Source organism: Trichechus manatus, unplaced genomic scaffold (assembly GCF_000243295.1).
Source record: "Trichechus manatus latirostris isolate Lorelei unplaced genomic scaffold, TriManLat1.0 scaffold00049, whole genome shotgun sequence".
Classification (NCBI taxonomy): Eukaryota; Metazoa; Chordata; class Mammalia; order Sirenia; family Trichechidae; genus Trichechus; species Trichechus manatus.
In genome coordinates, this window is record NW_004443985.1 from 17,175,665 (window position 1) to 17,197,185 (window position 21,521).

A 21,521-nucleotide genomic window follows, 5' to 3' on the forward strand; every position below is an offset into this window, starting at 1 on the left:
TACTCAGAGCTATAAAGTCTGGAGACATGCTTTGATCTATGCTATCCTAATCTTTTACTCAAGACTTTCTACTGTCAATTACTCAATGCGAGGCCATCACCAAGATTGCATTAAGTGTTTTAAAATGAATCATTTAAAAGTAATGATTAAGCCTCTGTGTCAATCGGGATTCATTACATTATGCTGCAGTCACAATCAACCCCAAAACCTCAGTGGCCGAACAGCAAAGAGGCATATTTCTAACTCATGTTGGATGGCTAATGATGGAGCTCAGCTCAGTCTTGTTGCACAGGAGCTGAGGATGGAGGAGTTTCCATCTCATCTGTGCCTCCATGATTGCCATGATGGCGTGAAGGGAACATGACCATCCCGAGCTGGCTTTTAAAACTTCTTCTCATGAGTGATGTAAGTTACTGCCACTTACATTTCATTGGCCACCAAGTTGCATGGCCATGTGTAACTTCAACAGGGTCAAGGAACTGCAATCCCCCATGTGCCTGAAGAAGGAAGTACAATCCCCTATGTGCCTGCAAAGATCAACCAGAAAAGGTGTGACAAGCCCTCTTGAGAGGTGTGTTTAAAACAAAGAATTAACAAAGATATGCAGATGGGTCATCAGTTTAAAATATTAGCCACCCATAAAGATATGTGTCCATTTGAAAGCTCTGATATTCTAAAAAATATAATCAAAATTGTAGTCCCACTTTGGGAAAAAATACAATTTTAACATGATGACATGTCCTATCGTGTTTTTTTTTCCCCCGATATTATTTTCTCATCAGATGCTTTGCTAAGCCAAGAATTTTTCTTGTCTCATTCATGTTGGTTCCTTTTAAATATACGATGATGAAGCTACGTGTACTCCAAGTTTTAGTCCTTTATTGGGTATGTTACACAGCTGTGACTCAACTGTGATGCTCACAGACTGTTATTAAGCCTCCGTAACGTATCTTTATTTTCTGATAGACTCGCCAGCATCAACGAGCCAGTAATAGCAATTGCAACTGCAGGGACTGTGGAATTCCATCTGGAGGTAGGTCACAGACATGCCAAGTCCTGAGGTGGCATCTGGACTGCAGAGAAATAAGAAATTCTGGGCCAGTTTCACAGGGAGGAATGGAAGAGACCACAATTACACAGAAAGCAGTATTGCATTATCCCTGACAGTCTACTTTATTTTAAAATATCATCAAGAGCGAAGCCTAGTATTTATTCAAACAGTTACTTCTCGAAAAACCTCACCAGGCAGGTAAGCTGCTTGTGGTAGCCTGGCACCTAACCCTGGAACAGAGAAAAGGAGCTTTGACTAAGGCCGTTCATCACACTCCGTTTCCTTTTGCTGAAAGTCACAGGACAGCCTTATATCCACACGTGCCAGCAGAGGAACACTTTTAAAGTCTTATCTTAAAGACTCCTTCAGAGAATCACTGTCATCCCAGAGGAGCTTCAGAGACTGTCAATGTCTAATCCTCTTTTCTCTACTGAGAACACACTTCAACTGTTTATCAGGAAAATACTCTCCAGTCAACTCCATCATAGCTACGATCTTTACTGACTCAATTTGGGAGACATTTATTGAGCATCTACCTTGCACTACAGGGTTTTAATGCCTTAATTCATTTTATCAGTTTGTTAAATATGTATTAGAAAGTTCTTATTTCACTGATTGAGAACCGGAAGCCCAGATTTGGGGCTAGAAATATAAAAGTCTCCTATGGTTCATTAATTCAGGATTCCTACTGCCAGGCACTGCAGGAGCAGATACAGCCCTATTATCAGGAACTCTACAGTCTACTTGGGAGGAAAAGACAGACAAAGAGTTATAAATGCATATTACTTTGTATGCAGAAGGCAATCACATTTAACATTTTTAAAGTTCTTAATATATGTAGGCATTGTTTCTGGTGCCATTTTAAAAATTTCCTTTATTTCTAAAAAATTTAAAAAAAAGATTAACATTATTACTATCCCAAGTTTCATACGTAAGGAAACTATAGTTTAAAGATGTTAAATAACTTTCCCCAAATCCTCAGCTAATAAATGGTGAGCCAAGGATTGAATCCTAAGTCTGATTCCAGATTCAGGCTCTTATACAAGGTGGGCACAAATAAGAGCTGCAAGTTTCTGTGGGTTCCAAGGAAGTATGGGTTCCTACCGTTTATATCAGATGGTCTTTCAGTATCCCTTCCACATTCTTTACACTCCTCCTTGACTCTGTTCTGTTTATTTTCTAACATACTGTGTTATTTTTAATTTATCGGTGATTACTGTCTGTCTCTGCCACTCTCCACTCTTCTCCCCAAAACCGGAATGTGAACTCCATGCAGGCAGGGTCTTTGTTGTATTCACTGTGATTACCAAATGTGTAGACTAATGTCGGGTACATAGTAAAAACCAAACTGAACATGTTGCCATTGACTCCCACTCATGGGAACTCCACATGTTACAGAGTAAAACTGCTCCGTAGCATTTTCTTGGCTGTAATCTTTATGGAAGCAGATTGCCAGTCCTTTCTTCCATGGCACTGCTAGCCTTTAGGTTAGTAGTGGAGCCAAACTGTTTGTGCCACCCTGGAACCTTGGCACATAGTAATGACTCCATACATATTTGTCAAATTTAGTACATTTAATACCTTAACTGGGAGAATGCCAGCTAGTAGGCATATTAGCATTTTCAAATGATTATGGGATTTTAGGTTCACAAATGGGGACAAAGAACTCTACCCAAGATGAGCAGCCTTTAAAATCTGAGTGTGACCAAGACTATATTAGAAATATATGAGTATATATACATGAGTTGCTGGTGGTTGAGATATCCAGTGATGGTGTCCATATGTAATGGAAGAGGAAAGCTATTCGACTTATATGTCTTTTATACAACTTACCTCTTGAATAATATTTTCTTCTTTTAGGGAAAGCTTCAAAGTAATTTGAGGAATTTTTGCTTTGCCCTTGCCTTCCCAATCTGTGCCTTCAGCCATAGCCATTAGTAATTTGTTGACACAGCATTTTCTCTGTTTTCACTTCCTGTTAATGGCAGAGTCGCTGACTTTCACTGTTGGTGACCAGATACTTTCTAGTGAACTTTTTTTACTGAATGCGTTTAGGCAGGGTGTTGTGACTGTCCACCTGGTTTTCTGTGTAGATCAGCAAAGAAAGCAGAGAATGGCCATATCTGCTGCTTAGGTTTCAGTACCACAGAAACCAACATAACAGTGGGGTTGTGGAAGAAACCATCCATTCTGAGATTTGAAACTACCTAAGTCTACCAGTAACAAATAAGACCTGAAATGTTATTTTGTGGATAAGAATCAACATAAATCCAATCCCCGAAATGTGGAGATTAATCAAATCCTCCCACTTTCCCACTTTTTAATCATCTCTGGCTCCAACCGCCCACGTGGCACTCTCTCTCTCTCTGCCTCTAGCCACCCGGAGCTAGGTCGGAGCTCCCATGTTCTTCAGACTGACAAATAGGCAGACACCAGCTGCAAACCCAGGAATCCACATGATACCCTTACTTCTAACTTGCTGGCTGCAAATTTAAGGTTTTTCCACTACCCTTTCACAATGCCAGCCGCAAGCCTCAAGGGCCTCCCATGGGCTGCCTCACTTTCACCTGATGGCTCCCATTACTCCGATAATTCACTGGAATGAGTCTTAGAACACACAGAAAGTACTATACTTACAATTACTGATTATAGCAAAAGAATACAAATCAGGATCATTATAAAGAAGAGATGCCATGGGTGAGGTCTGGGAGGGTTCCCAACATAGCGCCTCCATATCCCAAAGAGGGCGAGTCCCCCTCCCTTTGCCAACCAGGAAACTCCTGGTGCCTTCATGTTCAGAGCCTTTGTTGGCTCATTATGTGGTCTGATTGAGGCCTTATTGCACATGCATGATAGGTTAAATCATACCTCCTGAGCTTAGTTGATGTTGTTTACCAGGTGGTCTTTCTGGCTTGGCTAGCTCCCATTAATTAGTACAAACCTTGAGGTGTGATTTAGATAACAAAGGCACTTCAATTACTCAAGAAATCCCAAGAGTTTAGAGTTATTCCCTCAGGAAACAGGGCAAGACCATATTACTTTAGGTAAACTTAAATTCTTTATAGCACAGCTATTCATTTCTTTTAGGAATGGCTGTCTCATCTCTGAGATGTATGAGATACTGGAAGCCTTCTGGGCTCCATAGAAGATAATGTTGAAGATAGTGGACTCTGTCAGAAGTAACTAGCGGATTTCCATTCTTTGTCTCTTATCATCTGTGTGGTGAAGGGATTAGGAATGAGGTTGGAGTAGTTATTTTTTAGTCTGAGTTCGGGCACACTGGTACTTTGAGCTGTTGAGAAACATTAGAGATAATTTCCTGAGGGATGGCAGTTCAAGATACAATAGACAGTCCAAAACAAGATCACCAACTCTAGGAGGCTAGATAAGAAGTGTCCACCTAAGCAAGAGTTACAATTGGATGAATACTTATGCTTCCTATACAAGCTTTTATGTGTATGTCAGGTGCATATATATTGATCTGAACAGAATGAATAGTATCTTGACTAGCAGAAAGAAAATGTCATGTCCTGCTCACTGAAATGACATGCAACAGAGACATTCTCATTGTCACCTCCCCTGGAAAAACCCTGGGATGTTATATTTTAACCAAACCCAAACTTCTTTTCATTTATCTCTTCCTATTTCCTTCCACTGTTAACAGTAAGGATTCCACTAATGGGCTTGTGAGCTCAGATACATAGGAAAAGAGAGTCCAGCTCCCTTACCTCAAATCTGTGCATCTTGGGATCAGTAATTTTTAAACTAAATGCCAAGGATTCTACTAATGTACTTTGGAAAATAAACATCTTAACAGAAACTACAGAATCTTTGCAAAGAATAGACTCTGGTATACTATACTACACTTTTAGCAAATCACCTAGCGTTCACTAGGTGGCCCTATTCATTGCTGCCTAGTGAGCATTAGGTGATGCAATCTAGAATACTACTTGATGGCTGGTAGCACAAGGCAGAGCTTCCTGAGCAAGTTGGATCACTCTTCACTGGATTATTGAGGTATACAGTGTTATATATGCTCTTCCAGTATATAGTCGTAGATCTCACTGACACAGATGAGTGCTGTTGTTGTTAGTTGCCACCGAATGGGCTCCAACTTATGGTGACCCTGTGTACAACAGAGCAAAACATTGCCTGGTCCTGTGCCATCTTCATGCTTCGGTCCATTGTTGCAGCCACTGTATTTTGAGCACCTTTGAACCTACATCTTTCAGCAGTGTATTGGGCAATATTCTGTTGTGATTCATAGTTTTTTCGTTTTGTTTTTTAGTTGTGGTATATATAAAACTGAAAAAAATCAAACCCATTGCCATAGAGTCATTTCTGACTCATGGCAACCCTGTAGGACAGAGTAGGACTGCCCCATAGGGTTTCCAAGGCTGTAATCTTTATAGAAACAGACTGCCACATCTTTCTCCCATGGAGTGGCTGATGGGTTCAGTCTGCTGACCTTCGGTTAGCAGCTGAGCGTTTAACCACTGTGCCACCAGGGCTCCTTTAGTAAATATATATGTAATAAAACATTTGATATTTCAACATTAATTATATTCATCATATTGTCTATCCGTCGCCCTTAGCCATTCTCAGATTATATCATCACCCTTAACAGAAGCTCAGTGACCCCTAAGCTTGAGTCCACTTTTCCCTGTCCCTCCCATCCACTCCTGGTAACCACTATAAACTTTAGTCACTTTTACACTTACCTATTCTCGGGTTTTCATTGGCTAATTATTGGAAGTAGATCACCAGGCCTTTCTTCCTAGTTTGTCTTACTCTAGAAGCTCTGCTAAGACTTATCCACCATGGGTGACCTTACTAATATTGAAATACCAGTAGCATAGCTTCCAGCATCTTAGCAACATGCAAGCCACTACAATGCAATAGAGTGACAGATGGACAGTGGACACAGAGTACAAGTGAGTTGATATTGTAGTCAAACCCACATTCCTGCATGCCCAGTGGCATTGTCTTTGGGTTTAGCACCGAGCACTATGCTTGGGAAAGTGTAGCTACAGCCCAAGAATAGTCATAGGCTTTTGCTTGAATGCCAGATCAGTTGATCTGCAGTCTATTTGAGAACTCTGTTCCAGGTCCAGAGAGGATGTCCTGTGATGGATTTGCAATGTTTGCCAAGAATATAGGCAAGAGAGTGAGTTTTCTGTAGCCCCTAAAACTAACTTCTCAAGTTAATGGACAACTGCAAAACAATTCCTCTGACCTTGAACATAGCCTCTTTGGGGTCTGTTATTAATTAAGTTGCAGAGCCCTCCTTGGAAAATAGAAAATGAAAAAAATTATAAATTTCTCAGCTGTACTATTGTACAAAACTTCAACTGTTGACCTTTAACATTATTCTTCTATTCAATATTTAAAGTCGTTTGTAAAAAAAATCCTTGTCCCTTCATGTTGCAAAGAGTTGTGTTAAGTTTGTTCCCTATTTTGAGGAAGCCTTTTCTTTAGTGAAGCTTACCTCCTTTGAGTTTCAGTAGAGTACCCACTCATTCATAATACAATGAAATATGATGACTAAATCTATGTTATCCTTATCCTTTCTCTCCAGAATCACATAGAAATATGTCATGTTGCCTCTTGGCCTCACCAGACCGAAGATCTGGCTTGTGTGGGGACCACAATGACAACTCGGCTGCTATCTCCACAGAAAATATATGGCGATGGCTCATGGGTCGTATTTTAGAATGGCATTTCTTAACTCTCACACCCTCATTCTTTAAGTACAGTTTAGATTGTTGATATAAATCAGGGATCAGCAGCTAAAGCTTCTGGACCAAATCATGCCCACTGCTTGTTTTTGAATGACCCAAGAGCTAGGAATGATTTTTACATTTTAATGATGATGTTGTGAGCTGCCATCAAGTCAGCTCTGACTTACGGTGACCTTATGTACAACAGGACTAAACTTTGCCTGGGCCTGCACCATCTTCCTGATTATTGGTATGTTTAAGTCCATTGTTTTGACTGTGTGTTATGTCTTCTAATTGAGAGGGATTATCTTCTAGCATAATATCAGAAAATATTCTCTTGTGATCCATAAGGTTTTCATTAGCTAATTTTCAGACATAGATAACCAGGCCTGTCTACCTACTCTATTTTAGTCCAGAAGCTCAACTGAAAAAACCATGAGTTACCCTGCTCGTATTTGAAGTACCCGTGGCATAGCTTTCATTATCATAGCAATATGCAAGCCACCATGATAAACTGACAGACAGGTGGTGGATTTTAATGACAGGGAACACTAAATTTGAAAACAAATTAAATGATTTTGCCTTTTGGACTACAAGACTTTAAATACTTACTATCTGGCCTTTTACAGAAGAAGTTTACCTACCACAAATTTAAATGGACGAGTAATTAAATAATAATAATAATAATAGAACATTTAAGTAATTTTGAGGACTCCAAACTACTGTTTTTCTTCCCATGTATACAGGCCTGTGAGTTTTACTGCATGTGAATGATTTTTTTTTTTTTTAGTGAGTTAAATCAAAGAATTTCACAATCAAAATCTGGCTGGAGAATTGATTGACAGAGTAGTTCTAAAAATTTCATGAATATAAATATTATTTTTGTTGTTGGATTATGCCTGATAGGTTCATCCATCAATGTTAGGTTGTGTTGAGTCAATTCCAACTCATGGTGACCCTACGTAACAGAGTAGAACTGCCTCATAGAGTTTTCTAGGCTGTAATCTTCACAGCAGCAGATCACCAGGTCTTGCTCCAGAGGAGCTGCTGGGTGGGTGGGTTTGAACTGCCAACCTTTCAGTTATCAGCTAAGCCACATGGGATGCTTAATCGATCAATGCAAGTAGCATAATTAAAACAACCTAGGATTCAGGATGGTGTAGGGCCATTCTTGCAGTTCACCGGAAGGGCTTCTAGCTGCTGAAATATCTTGTGCACTTGAGGCAACCTCTACAGCAGGCTTCTCAAACTTTAGTCCCTTGGGGATTGCTAAAATGCATATCCTGATGCAGCAGGCCTGGGGCTCCCCCTGAGATTCTGCATTTCTAACAGGTGATGCAGGCCTGCTTCTCTTTGGCTCACACTTGGAGAAGTAGTCTCTGGTACTTTCCCACTGACACCGCATCGGAGACCTCACCACTTTCTCTTGAGCTGCAGTGGGGCCTGCCTACAAAGGTATTGTTTTACCCTTGAAGGCCGAGATCATAAAAACCACACAACACCTGGACCGACTTTTCTGTTTTACTGACGTTTTATAACTTTAGTGTTCCATCAATCAGGGATTGGTTTGGAAATTTGAAAGCAATTGCTTCAAACTGTGTAAATCTACCTGGAGGCAAAAATGACAGTCTGATGGTTAAATCTGTGAAATACAAATGCCATGTATTAATCGAGCCAGGCAAACAGAGGACAAATACTGATGAGAAGAAAAACAAAAGCAATCCACAATAACCATAGACAACTCACATATTATAAGATCAGCTAATTGTTATTAGAGTTATACTAAAGTTAATTCCATCTGTGCTTTGTAAATACAACAGTGAACTGACTTTTTTGTATTATAAGATTATACAAAATCATAAAGCATTGAGCTTTAATATTATTCTGGCTTCTGAATCATGCATTATCAGTAATAAAAATGGTTTGCAAATAAGCTAACAGTTTGAACTATCAAATTGACCCCCACCTTCTTACTTTTTTTTTTGAGACTAAAGTCAGTCTTTTCATATACTTGCTCCTAATACTTCTTTTATAGATTTGGATTTCTTTCTGTAGAGATCCTTCCTTCCTTCCTCCCTTGCTTCCTCCTTCCCTTGGTCTTTTTTTTATTTTTTTATTTTATTATGCTTTAGATGAAAGTTTACAGAGCAAGTTAGTGTCTCACTCAAAAATTTATACACTAATTGTTTCATGACATCGGTTGCAATCCCTGCAATGTGTAAGCAGTCTTCCCCTTTCCACCCTGGATTTCCCTTATCCATTCGTCCAGTTTTCCTGTCCCTTTCTGCCTTCTTGTCCTTGCTTTTGGGCATGTGTTGCCCATTTAGTCTTGTATACTTCCTTGGTTTAAGAAGCACATTCCTTGTATCTGTTGTTATTTGTTTTATAGGCCTGTCTAATCTTTGGCTGGAGCTCTGGTGGCACAGTGGTTAAGAGCTCGGCTGCTAACCTAAAGGTTGGCAGTTCAAATCCACTAGCTGCTCCTTGGAAACCCTATGGAACAGTTCTACTCTGTCCTATAGGGTTGCTATGAGTCAGAATCGACCTGACAGCACATAATGATAACAACAACGATCTTTGGCTGAAAGGTAGACTTTGGGAGTGGCCTTAGTTCTGAGTTAGCAGGGTGTCTGGAGGCCATAGTCTTAGGGGTTCCTTCCCTTTTTCTTTACTTCTTCCCTTCCTCTTCCTTCCTTCCTTCCTGTCTTAGTCATTTAGTGCTGCTATAACAGAAATACCACAAGTGGATAGCTGTAACAAACAGAAGTTTATTCTCTCACAGTCTAGGAGGCCAGAAATTCAGGGCATGAGCTCCAGGGGAAGGCTTTGTCTCTCTGTCAGCTCTGGATGAAGGTCCTTCTCATCAATCTTCTCCTGTTGAGGAGCTTCTCCGTGCAGGAACCCTGGGTCCAAAGGGCGTGCTCTGCTCCCAGTGCTGCTTTCTTGGTGGTATGAGGTACCCCTGTCTCTCTGCTTGCTTCTGTCTTTTATATCTTAAAAGAGATTGGCTCAAGACACAATCCAATCTTGTAGATTGAGTCCTGCCTCATTAACATAACTGCCTTGTATCCCACCTCATTAACATCATAGAGGTAGGATTTACAACACATAGGAAAATCACATCAGATGACAAAATGGTGGACAGTCACACAATACTGGGAATCATGGCCTAGCCAAATTGATACACATATTTTTTGGGGACACAATTCAATCTGTGACACTTCCTATTTTCTTTCTTTCCTTTTTTAATTTTTTGGAAGGAATTTCTTGGTTTTTAAGGAAGAAAGATTTTGCTGTATGTATTATATTGATTTAATTTGCAGTGACAGTGAAGTAAAATTCAGTCTTCTTTTTTTATTTTTATTTTTTTAGTTTTAGTCATATAAAGAAGTGTTTTGTGGAACACAGAAGGATATAGCTATAAAACAAACAAAGAAAAAAGAATTTGATGTTATTATTAATGACGTAGGTGGCACATCTTTTCAAAATCCCATTTTAGCTGGGCAGTGATTTGCAATGAAAGCTGACATGTTTATTTTTGCCAGGCTTAACAACCCCAAGGCCTATTGAAAGTCATCAGGAAAGAAAAAAGAAAGAGAGGAAAAAACCTTTTTAATAGGTCTGAGTTTCTGTTGCTGAATTGCTGCTGCTTTTCCTTTAGATGGTTAATTCTTAGCTCTCTTTGTTGCAACTAGCTTGCAAGAATGAGGGAGATTAATCAGAGGCTGTGCAGTGATTTGTAAGAAGACTCTCCCTACGAACTAATGGAAAATAATTGTCAATTCAGAATTGGAAAAGTTTGAGGCACTCATCTTTCTATGGTGTTCCGTAAGATTTTTTTTTTTTTTAAGAGAAAAAAATTAATTGCTTGGGGTACTGTGTTCTCAAGCTTTCTGGGTTCAGCTGTAAAATACCAAGCTGTCATAAAATGATGAACATATTTAGTCTATTAATCATAAATGTCCCATCACATGGTCTTTTTACTTTGATTAAATCCATGTGACGAATCAGGGCCAAAACAGGAGATAAGTGACCTTTAAAAGCAGTTTCACACTGGTCTGTCTGGGCTGTAATTCTTTTCTCGTTTTAACAGAACAGATTTTGATACTTATGAATATTTTAGAGTTCTACTTAGGGTTTTTTTTTTCCCCCTCTGTGAAAGAGCTATGATGAAATAGACTTTTTTTTCCTTTTGTAACAAACATAGTACATATACCTGATGGAAAATCTGTTTTCTTGCTGGAGGCAGTTCACCCCGTAACTAATCCTGATTCACCTGTAGGTAGAAACTTTGTAGCACTGGATTCATCAAGCCTGCCCGAGTAATAAGGATCTCTATCTGATTGTGGCAGAGATGCTAAAGTACTTGTCTAGTAGAACAATTCCTTCCAATAGCCCCTGAGGGTGAGGCTGACATTGAAGTAAGCAGGATTCTGATTTCCAGAAAAAAATATGGAATTCTTTGGGGGAAACTGCTTTATATCTATGTTTAAAAGGAAACAACACACTAGACCATTATCTTCTTTTAAACTGTGTTTAAAATAAGTTCTTTAAAGTAACAAGGAGCCCTGGTGGTGCAGTGATTAAGCGCTCGGCTGCTAACCAAAAGGGCAGGAGTTTGAACCTACCAGCCGCTCTGTGGGAGAAGGATGTGGCAGTCTGCTTCCATAAAGATTACAGCCTTGGAAACCCTATGAGACAATTCAGCTCTGCCCTGTAGGGTCACTATGAGTTGAAATCGACTCGATGGCAATGGGTTTGGTTTGGTTTGGATAAAGTAAGAAGCACTAGAGTGTTAGCCAAAGTTACTACCCTGTATAGTGTAGTTAATTAAAACTAACGTGTGCTGCCAAAATGAATCAGTTGAACAGTTCTAAGTGCCTCCTCCTTTGGGAAAGATCATCACAGGTTTGCTCAGATAGGTCAGCATGTTTCTTCCCATTTATTATAACTGATTTATTTCTCTGTCTCCTGAGAAGCATAGAAAACTCAGATGGGCAAGGGGCTCTTTTTCCATGCTAAGTTCTAATTCGGTCTCTAATGTAAGAAGGAAGACTAAGGTGACTGGAAGTCTGCAGTAAAAGAGAGGTGAAGGGATTTTACTCAACTGCCTACTTTGAAGCCACAGTCAAGTCCCAAATGGCAAGAAGAGGTTAGGGTGAATAAAAGGCATACTCACTCCACTCAAGCCTAGCTCGACTGCTAACCTAAGGTTGGACGTTTGAACCCACCCAGTGGTGCCACGGAAGAAAAGACCTGGCGATCTACTTCCATTAAGATTACAGCTAAGTCAAGTAGATACAAGAGACTAAACAGGCAGCTTCTGTCCAGAGGTGAGATGCGAAGGCAGAGAGGGTTAGGAGCTGGTTGAATGGACACGGGGCATCAGGGGTGGAAAGGAGGAGTGTGTTGTCACAGTATGGGGAGGGCATTTAGGGTCACATAACAATGTATGTATAAATTTTTGTATGGGAGACTAACTTGAAATGTAAACTTCATTTAAACTACAACAACAAAAAAATTAGATAAATATAGACCATATTTCATAGATCAGTTTGAGGAATAAATGACTTAATTACTATTTAAAAAAAAAAAAAAAGATTACAGCTAAGAAAACCCCATGGAACACAGTTCTACTCTATAATACAAGGGGTCGCCATGAGTCAGGATAGTCTCAAGGGCAACTAACAGCAACAACTCAAGCCAGGCAAGATCACTATTAGATTAGAATGGAGAAGTACAGGGGGCTACTGAGAGGTGCTCAAATACACCTATTTGTATTTTTTTCCCTAATATCCATTTGAATACCACATCAAAGTACAATAATTGGTAATACCCAAAAAAAACTCGTTGGCCGTCAAGTCGATTCTGACTTGTAGAGACCCTATAGATGGAGTAGAACTTCCCCATAGGGTTTCCAAGGAGTGGCTGGTGGATTCGAACTGCTGACTTTTATGGTTAGCAGCTGAGCTCTTAACCACCGTGCCGCCAGGGTAAGAATCCCATTTTAAAAGGGACGACTGTAATTCAGAATGTATGTGGTAGAATATTTGACTGTGTCATATGGAGGGAGCCTATCTTTTTGGATCACAAGACTGATCCTGCTGATGCTTCCACTGACAACCGTTTGCTTGAACTGTAAGTCATCTGATTGCAGAGGCCTTCCAGCTTGGGACTTACAAAGTGAGAGCAAATTTGAGTTTCCTAATTTCATCATACGAATTCCGTCATATGAATCGACATTTCAAACTAAAGTTCTGTGAATTTTACTCGGTAATAAATTTAACCCCTTTTATATTTAATGATTTTTCTCTGGAAATTAATACTTTTGTTCTCTGTGACTCCTCAGAAACAAGTTTTCTTTGAAAGGAGAAATTTATATTGCTGACAGAAAATGCAAAGGTAGAACATTCATTTAGAATTATTTTTCTAGTAGGGCTACCAAAATAATAAAACCAACCCCCTTGCCCTCAAGTCAGTTCCGACTCATGAAGACCTCATGTGTTACAGAGTAGAACTGCTTCATAGGGTTTTCGTGGCTGTAATCTTTATGGATGCAGATTGCCAGGCCTTTCTTCTGTGGTGCCACTGGCTGGGTCCGAACCACCAACCTTGAGGTTAGTAGTCAAGCGCAAACCATTTATGCCACCCAGTAGCCCAGCACTTGTAGTACTGCCTATTTAAACCTATGGACCACTGAGTCGTACGCTCATGGATATCTACGCATGGACATGTAGTGCAAAGAAAGGAAAGATAGGTAATTCACAGTGTGGCACAGATCCTTGCCTTGCCTTTGATTATATTATCACATGTCCTCTCCTAATAGTCATCCCCTGATTCTCTGTTAATAGGTGAAAATAGTAGCATTTTTATGTTCTTAATTATAGAACTATGAGTTTTAGCACAGATTGTTCCCTATGCTGTATAGCAATTGCGGAGGCATTGGTGGTTCATAGTAGAATTCTCCCCTTACGTGCAGGAGATCCAGGTTCGATTCCTAGCCAGTGCACCTAATGTGCAACCGCCAGCCTTCTGTCGGTGGAGGCTTGCATGTTGCTGTGACGCTGAACAGGTTTCAGTGGCATGTCCAGACTCAAAACAATGACCCATTTGAATATTTCACTATCATATTATCATAAACCCCTTGCCATTGAGTCGATTCTGACTCATAGTGACCCTATGGGACAAAGTAGAACTGTCCCATAGTGTTTCCAAGGTTGTAATCTTTACAGAAGCAGACAGCCACATCGTCCTCCCAAAGAGTGGCTGGTGGGTTGGAACCATCAACCTTTCGGTTAGCTGTTGGGTGCTTAACCACTGCGCCACCAAGGCTCCTTCATATTATCATCCCACTCCTTCATATTATCATCCCAAACTGCTGTCAGTCGATTCCAACTCATAGCGAACCCTATAGGACAGAGTAGAACTGCCCCATAGGGTTTCCAAGGAGCAGCTGGTGGATTTGAACTGCCAACCTTTCAGTTAGCCTGAGCTCTTCTTAACCACTGCGCCACCAGGGCTCCCATATTATCATAGCATATTATAATTTTTTATTCTGTGTTAAATACACTCTATATAATCACGTTTTTAAATCTAAAGATGGCATATATTCAACTGTTTCATATCTACATGAATACTAAAAAGAATATGCCACTCAAAGCGTAATGCTCTTTTTTATACTTGATGTGAAATGTGTGGTTATGAAGAGCTATTCATACCTGGTATAATGCTGCATTGTTTTTCTTCCCAAGACAGTCTTTTCTTTTTCTTCAACTCTTTTGCATGCTGTTACCAACTGATGAAACTGCTGTTTAAGGGAGTCAATTTTTAAGTCCATTACTTCTGTAGCTTTGTAACTTACAGAGCTCATAAATTAAGCCTTCTAGTTTGCATTCTTGGTGCCGACCTCCACACACCTGAAGGAGAGTCATTCTGTGGGTAAGTTTCTTCCCTACTTGCCTGATGCTCTGAATAATAGCAACAACTCCATTAGAATAGCATCACCACTATTTAAGATGCTGTTAAATTGCAGGCGCTATGTCAACTGCGACTCAAGATAGCTTCTAACTACAGAACTAACAGTGAAGTATATGAACAGTATTAAGAAACCAAACCCTGCCGTGTCTGAAAAGAAATAGTTGTCTGAAAAACAGAGTAGCTCGCACAAAATGCCCAATACAATGTGAACCATTTTAAAAATAGACTCTACACTACTTTAAAATACAGGCTACAATATACATGCGCATAGGAAATGTTTCTCTGGACAATTCTCAAAGAGGAAAGATGAAAGAATTGTTATAAAAAAAGTAATGTGGTGGATAGCTTGCGATCAGCGAATTCACTGTATTGTATTTTCAATGATTAGAAAATAAAATTCCCGTTTCATGTTTGGGTAGGAAAACTTTATTTTTTCCCCCGATGAAGAGTCTAATAGCTTACGTTTGCATTTGAATTCATGATACATTTCTTTGTCCACCAGCTATTCTGAGTATGATGGACATTTTTAATGGGCTGGTTTTGAACATCTCCACTACTCTGCTGCGTCAACAATCTTTATAATAGTGATCGCCTGCCATTTCTTCCTTTGTCTCCCCTTCTTATCTTTTATTCCCTTTTAAATAAGTGATTGCTATTCTGCATGTAGTCTTGCAGTGCCACACGAGGGTGGTTGTCAGAATGAATTCTGATGAAAGAATTCAAAATTGTAATGATTTGTTTTTATTTCTTTAGCTAATCTGTATCTGAAACACCTTTCTATGTTTAGAGAAACTAACATTATGTGAATTATGGTGGGAGGCAGAGCTCTATCCCCCACTACCGGGAATAACCAAGGCTAGTTGCTTGCTCCTTCTGAACGCTGCCACTTGGAGCTCAGCTGAACTCAAGATCCTGCCAGGAACTTAATTCAACAATGAGTAACATAAAGAAGTAGGGGCGATGTAGCGCAGTAGGTCCCTAGACGCTATCAGGGGTTCCACAAATCAAAGCTAATTTCATAATAACCCATTGCCATCAAGTTGATTCCAATTCATAGCGACTCTATAGGACAGAGTAGAACTGCCTCATACGGTTTCCAAGGAGTGCCTGGTGGATTCAAACTGCCAACCTTTTGGTTAGCAGCTGTAGCGCTTAACCACTATGCCGCTAGGGCTCCTTTTCATAATAATACCAGGACATTATTTGCCTGTTTCACACTTTTGTATCATGAGTGTACAGTGGAGTTTTCCAGAAGGTATATGATGATGATATTGCAGTGAACTGAATGCAGAAGCAGAGAGGAGATTCCAGCTGTCCTCAAAGAAGCTGGACATTGAAGAGATTTTGCAACATTATGAAAGTGTCATTCTTCTCATTAAATTTGTTTTTTATGAAAAGTATAGTTATTTTCCAAAAATATGCTATTTGGTGGGGAGGGACGGTGAGGGTTATTCACTAACTAGATAGTAGACGAGAATTAGGTGAAGGGAAAGACAGCACACACTACAGGGGAAGCCAGCACTACTGGACTAAACCAAAGCTAAGAAGTTTCCTGAATACAATCAAATACTTCGATGGACAGAGTAGCCGGGGTAGGGGTCTGGGGACCATGGTTTCAGGGGACATCTAGGTCAATTGTCATAACAAAGCTTATTAAGAAAATGTTCTGCTCCTACTTTGGTTAGTGGCGTCTGTGGTCTTAAAAGCTTGCAAGCGGCCATCTAAGATCCATCAAGTGGTCCCAACCACCTGGAGTAAAGGAGAATGAAGAACACCAAAGACACATGGAAAATATTAGCCCAAGAGACAGAAAGGGCCATATAAACCAGAGACTTCATCAGCCTGAGACCAGAAGAACTAAATGGTGCCCGGCTACCACCAATGACTGCCCTGACAGGGAACACAGCAGAGAGTCCCGGATGGAGCAGGAGAAAGGTGGAGTACGGAAATCAAATTCTAGTAAAAGACCAGACTTAATGGTCTGACTGGAACTGAAGGAACCCTGGAAAACATGGCCCCTGGTCTCTCCATCACCCCAGAAGTAAAATAATTCCCAAGGCCAACTCTTCAGACAAAGATTGGACTGGACTGTGGGATATAAAATGATACTCATGAAGAGTATGCTTCTTAGCTCAAGTAGATACATGAGACTAAATGAGGAGCTTCTGTCTGGAGGTGAGATGAGACGGCAGAGAGGATTAGGAGCTGGTTGAATGGACATGGGAAATCAGGGGTGGAAAGGAGGAATGTGCTGTCACAGTATAGGGAGAGCAATTAGGGTCACATAACAATGTATGTATAAATTTTTGTATAAGAGACTAACTTGAAATGTAAACTTTCACTTAAACTACAATAAACAAAAAAATGCTATTTATGTTAGCATGTAATGAGTTATGATTTTAAATAAAATAATACATAATTTAAAAAATCCTGTTTTAGGGACTCAGACGGACATGGCTGTGGCAGCATGCGTGTCCATTTTCCCACTTTTGTCTGTTCTGTGATATTTCCTTGGACTTGGGCAGACATGGCTCTAGCAGTATGGTTGTCCATTTTCCAGCTTTTGTCTGTTCTGTGATATTTCCTTGGACTCGGGCAGACATGGCTCTAGCATCGTGGTTGTCCGCTTCCGACTTCTGCCTTTTCAATATGTGCCAAATAAAACTTTCTTTTTGCTTTACTAAACTTTATGATGTTTTACCCCTACTACGGTTAATGGTGTAGTAGTCAAGGATCTGAAGCTACGAATCCAGTCAACCTGAAAGAGACCTGGACTGTGGAGCAGAAGCCGTCAATGAAAGGGCCTATCTTCTGGACCCACGTGTTCCCACTCCATGTCCCTTCGACATTGACGGGGTGAATGCTCTCAGAAAACGAACCTTTGCTTATTCTTTTTGTTGTTCTCTTTCTCATGTTTTCTTAAGTTTTGTTTGGCATATTCATTTGTAAAACCTGTTGATTGATTAAGGAGAATCTTTCTTAGATTTTTGCTTGATCGTTTGGTTAAGCGTGACATTTAGAACTCTTTAAGTGAACTGCAGTTGAGGCCTGGATTCGGGTGTTTGAAGAGGTAATTCTATTTTCAAAGAGCTTTCAGCCACTATAAACCACAAAATTCGGGCCTTTTCATGGCTCATAGAAAACCTGGAAAATAGTGCTCTGTTTTGCCAGATTCTCAGGGGGAGGTGGCAGTTCCTGACCTGTGTTATGATATTTAAGGGAGAAGTGGTAGTCATGTACCTGTTTTTTCTGTTGAATTGAGTCGATCTTACCAAAAATTGCTATATACACTTTTAGAAACTAGGATCCCCATATCCTTGTTTTGTGTGGTATTATCTGGTGAAGTTTGTGGTCTTTCTGTCTCGTTTCGTTCTAAGAGCTTGCTTCTGGTCTAGAGCATTGTGTCTAAGTTTGTCTTGTATTAGATTGGTGGCTATGGCTAAGAATTGTTTTTTTTTTGTAAAGCTAGTTATAGAACCTCAGTTCTTTCTTCGTCCAGAAAAAAACTTCATCTTGTGTCTGTCTTATGATTTAGATTTTTAATAGCTACTTAGAGAAAGTTTGATATAAATTGGTCTATTTAAAAAGTACACTAAGATCTTTATGTTTTATACTATGTCAGTCTTAAAAGTGAAACCTTTCGAAGTAACTTAAGCTAGATATTATATAAAATGTGTTTTATTTAAGGAAAAAGAATAATTTTTGTTTTGACGTAAAAGTAGCCTTTCCAGAACAGTAAGAAATCAGCTATCTTTTGTCCTTCAGAATTCCTAGGTCAGTTTAAACATACATAAACGAATTGGGAAATGCCCCAGGCTTGCTAGCCCAGCATTGATGGATTCATTTACAAAATTGTTACAGAGTTTTGCTATTTACTGGGTAGATAGCCTTTCAAAAAGCCTCCATCAATTTAAACATATGTAAATACCTTCCATGAGTCAAGACAGTGAGGGTGGGGCAGGATCAGGCCTTTTCATCCCCCAGCTCCCAGTCTCCAATGTGGTGTAGCACCAGGGAAGCTTTTGAAAGAACCCTTTCCAGCTAGGTGGAGACATGTTTAAGACAAAAGATAAGAAAAATTGCTGCTCTGCTATACTTATCAGAAATTGGATAGATCCTAATCTTAGTACTGTAAACCAGTTCTCTCTATTATAGGGGAACTTTAAGAAGTCAAAAAAAAAAAAAAAAAATAGAAATCACAATGAGACACACCTGAAGTGGCCTGGAAAAATGTTTCCAGCACTAGCCAAACACTTAAGGTTATATCCATATCAATCAATTGGTCCATTGAGCAGAGACTGTGATTTCCAAAGCCAGTTGATAAAATCTTTAAGGGCTAAAACAAGATTGGGAAAAATATGAGAAATAGTAAAAGTTGAATGAAATCTTAGAATGTTAAATAGACTTTTCTTACAACAACAGTTACGTTTTATGATATACAGGCTTAAAATAATTCCAAAGGTATTTTAGGTAACTTATTGAAGTTACATTGAGTTAATAGATGTTTGTCATAATTTAAGCTTATATACTTTGGCTTTTTATGCCACAAGAGAAAGGATAGACAGATATATATATTTAAGTCTGCTAATGAGTGTGTTCATTTTTGCCATTTAAAGGAATGCGCTATAACAGATATGCAACAAAGGCAACATTTAAGAGGTTTACTGAAAAATAAATTTATTTGATATGGTCAAGTTTTATTTAAAGTTTAATGGTTTAATTTATGAGATGTTTAGGGGTTTTAATGTTAAGTAGCATCTAAAACATAGAATTGGGTTTCTCACCGTTAAAATAACAAAATTTCCTTTAGTTTCTGAGTTAAAGGGTTAATTATTCGTTGTGTAATCTGCCTGGAAGACAAAGATTTGGTCTCTCATTAGAATAAGATTCCTGAGTCTGAAAACTAAGCCGCATGGCTTTTAGAAAAGAAAGCTAAGGTTTTTACTTTAAGATCTTTGTTAAATAACTTAAGTATTGTTTCACAGTGACCTGTAATATTATTATTTCTTCATTGCTAACGTGGTCGCAACTTTATCTTTTTGAATCTAGCGTCATCAAAGCCAATGGTTTGATTGGGGAATTCACGTCATTTACCTACAAAGTTTTTTATATTAATATTCAGGTATTTAGAGATTTGATAGTCTTGGTATATTCTTAATATATCCTGACTATCTGGTATTTTGTCTCAGAATTATTATGTATTATATTTGAAGCTCTCTGAATACAGTTAATGGTTGTATTTAGAAATATTTTTTATCTAAAGTTTTTTTTTAACTGATTTTATTTGGCCTTTATGTTGGGCTTGTAATTAATTTCTATCAGGTCTCTTACTATTAATATGTTTATGAATTAATCATGGCCATATTAAGTTTTGTCATCTGCAGATAAGTTTTTACTTTGCTGATTTGCTGAAAACGTTTGACCAAAATATCTCAACAAAAAGATGGACTATATAGGACTTGCTAAAAAGACTGACTAGACGGAATAAAATTTCCAGAACTCCTATGCAGAAGTTGATGAGTTCTCAGGCTGTGCCTGATCCAGAGTCACGTGGAAGAGAAATTAACTACATAAGACTGAGTAAAGGAAAGGAAACTATGTTTTTTTTAATATTGCTGATGCTTTAAGGTCCTACTTTCTGGATATAAGAAACCACTTTCCTTTCTCCTAAATTATGTAACTAATGGGTTTAGATATTGTAAGTCTTGAATTAGAAGTTCCTGTTGGTAAACTTAGTGAAGTTGTAGATATCTAACCAGAGAAGTATCTGAAATTTGAGCTATGGTTTTACAAAATAGAACAGCATTAGATTTCCTGTTAGTTCTGGTAAGAAACAGTTTTGTGCCTTAGTAGATAAATGTTGCTATATTTATATTAATACTCATTCTGAGGTTTTGCAGAATGTAGTTGCTGTTGAGGCGCATGAAAAAGTCACTAATGTTGCTTATGTATAAACAAACACCTTATGAGATTTGTTTCCTTGGTTCAAAGACCTTAGGGTCATGGTTTCATTGGTTATTTCTGACAATTGGCCTAATATAATTGTTAGTGTTTCTGTTTTATTTCCTAGTTTGCTGTATGATGCCTGGGATCTGAAAAACCAGCTGATGCCCAATTACCATTTGCTGAGAATTTTCGATATAAGATTCTATAGTGAGATCATGATCCAAAGGAAAGAATGATGAGAGAGTTGTATGTAATTCTCCTGGAATCCAGATTTCTGGTTTTCATGGAGGTTGGGGTAACCCACACAGGTTATTGCCTTTGGGTATACTTTTGAACCTTGAGCTTTGAGGAAAAAAAGCTGGTTCCTGAAGCCACTTTGAGTCAAACGATGGTCTAGATAAACTAGTAAGACCATTTTGCTCTGGGCACTGTGCTTTTTTTTTTGAAGAATTAAGTCTGTTTTAGGAAACTAACTTCAAATCAGACAGAGTTATGCTTAGGGTAAATTAGTAATTACTTTAATCAGTCTTTAAGACAATGTCATATGAAATATCTGTCTAATGTTTGTAATCAAACTGTCACCCTCTCAGGTTACAGAAAATTACGTATCTAGGAAACTAGGTTCTCAGAGGAGATCAACCTCATGGTTCAGACTCCGTTTTGTCTTAGGTTCCATTTCTGCTTCTGAAAAAGTGACCCATGACTATTAATAGGTAAACCAAGGAGGGGCAGCTTGCCCTTGGGAAGAACACTTAGTATGTTTTAAAGAGACTAACTGAAGACATCCTACAGGAGAGGTCCATCCTGTATTATCTTGCTAAATCATT

General features: G+C 39.0%; 1 protein-coding gene across 1 annotated transcript in view; it reads left to right on the forward strand.

The window, feature by feature from the left end:
* The first annotated feature begins 360 nt into the window (after window positions 1–360).
* LOC101347675 (uncharacterized) overlaps window positions 361–21,521 on the forward strand; it is a 365,155-nt gene continuing 343,994 nt past the window's right edge. The window contains exons 1-2 of the mRNA XM_004377411.1: window positions 361–405; window positions 967–1,033. Coding sequence (XP_004377468.1) covers window positions 361–405; window positions 967–1,033 — 112 coding nt within the window. The remainder of the gene's footprint in view (window positions 406–966; window positions 1,034–21,521) is intronic.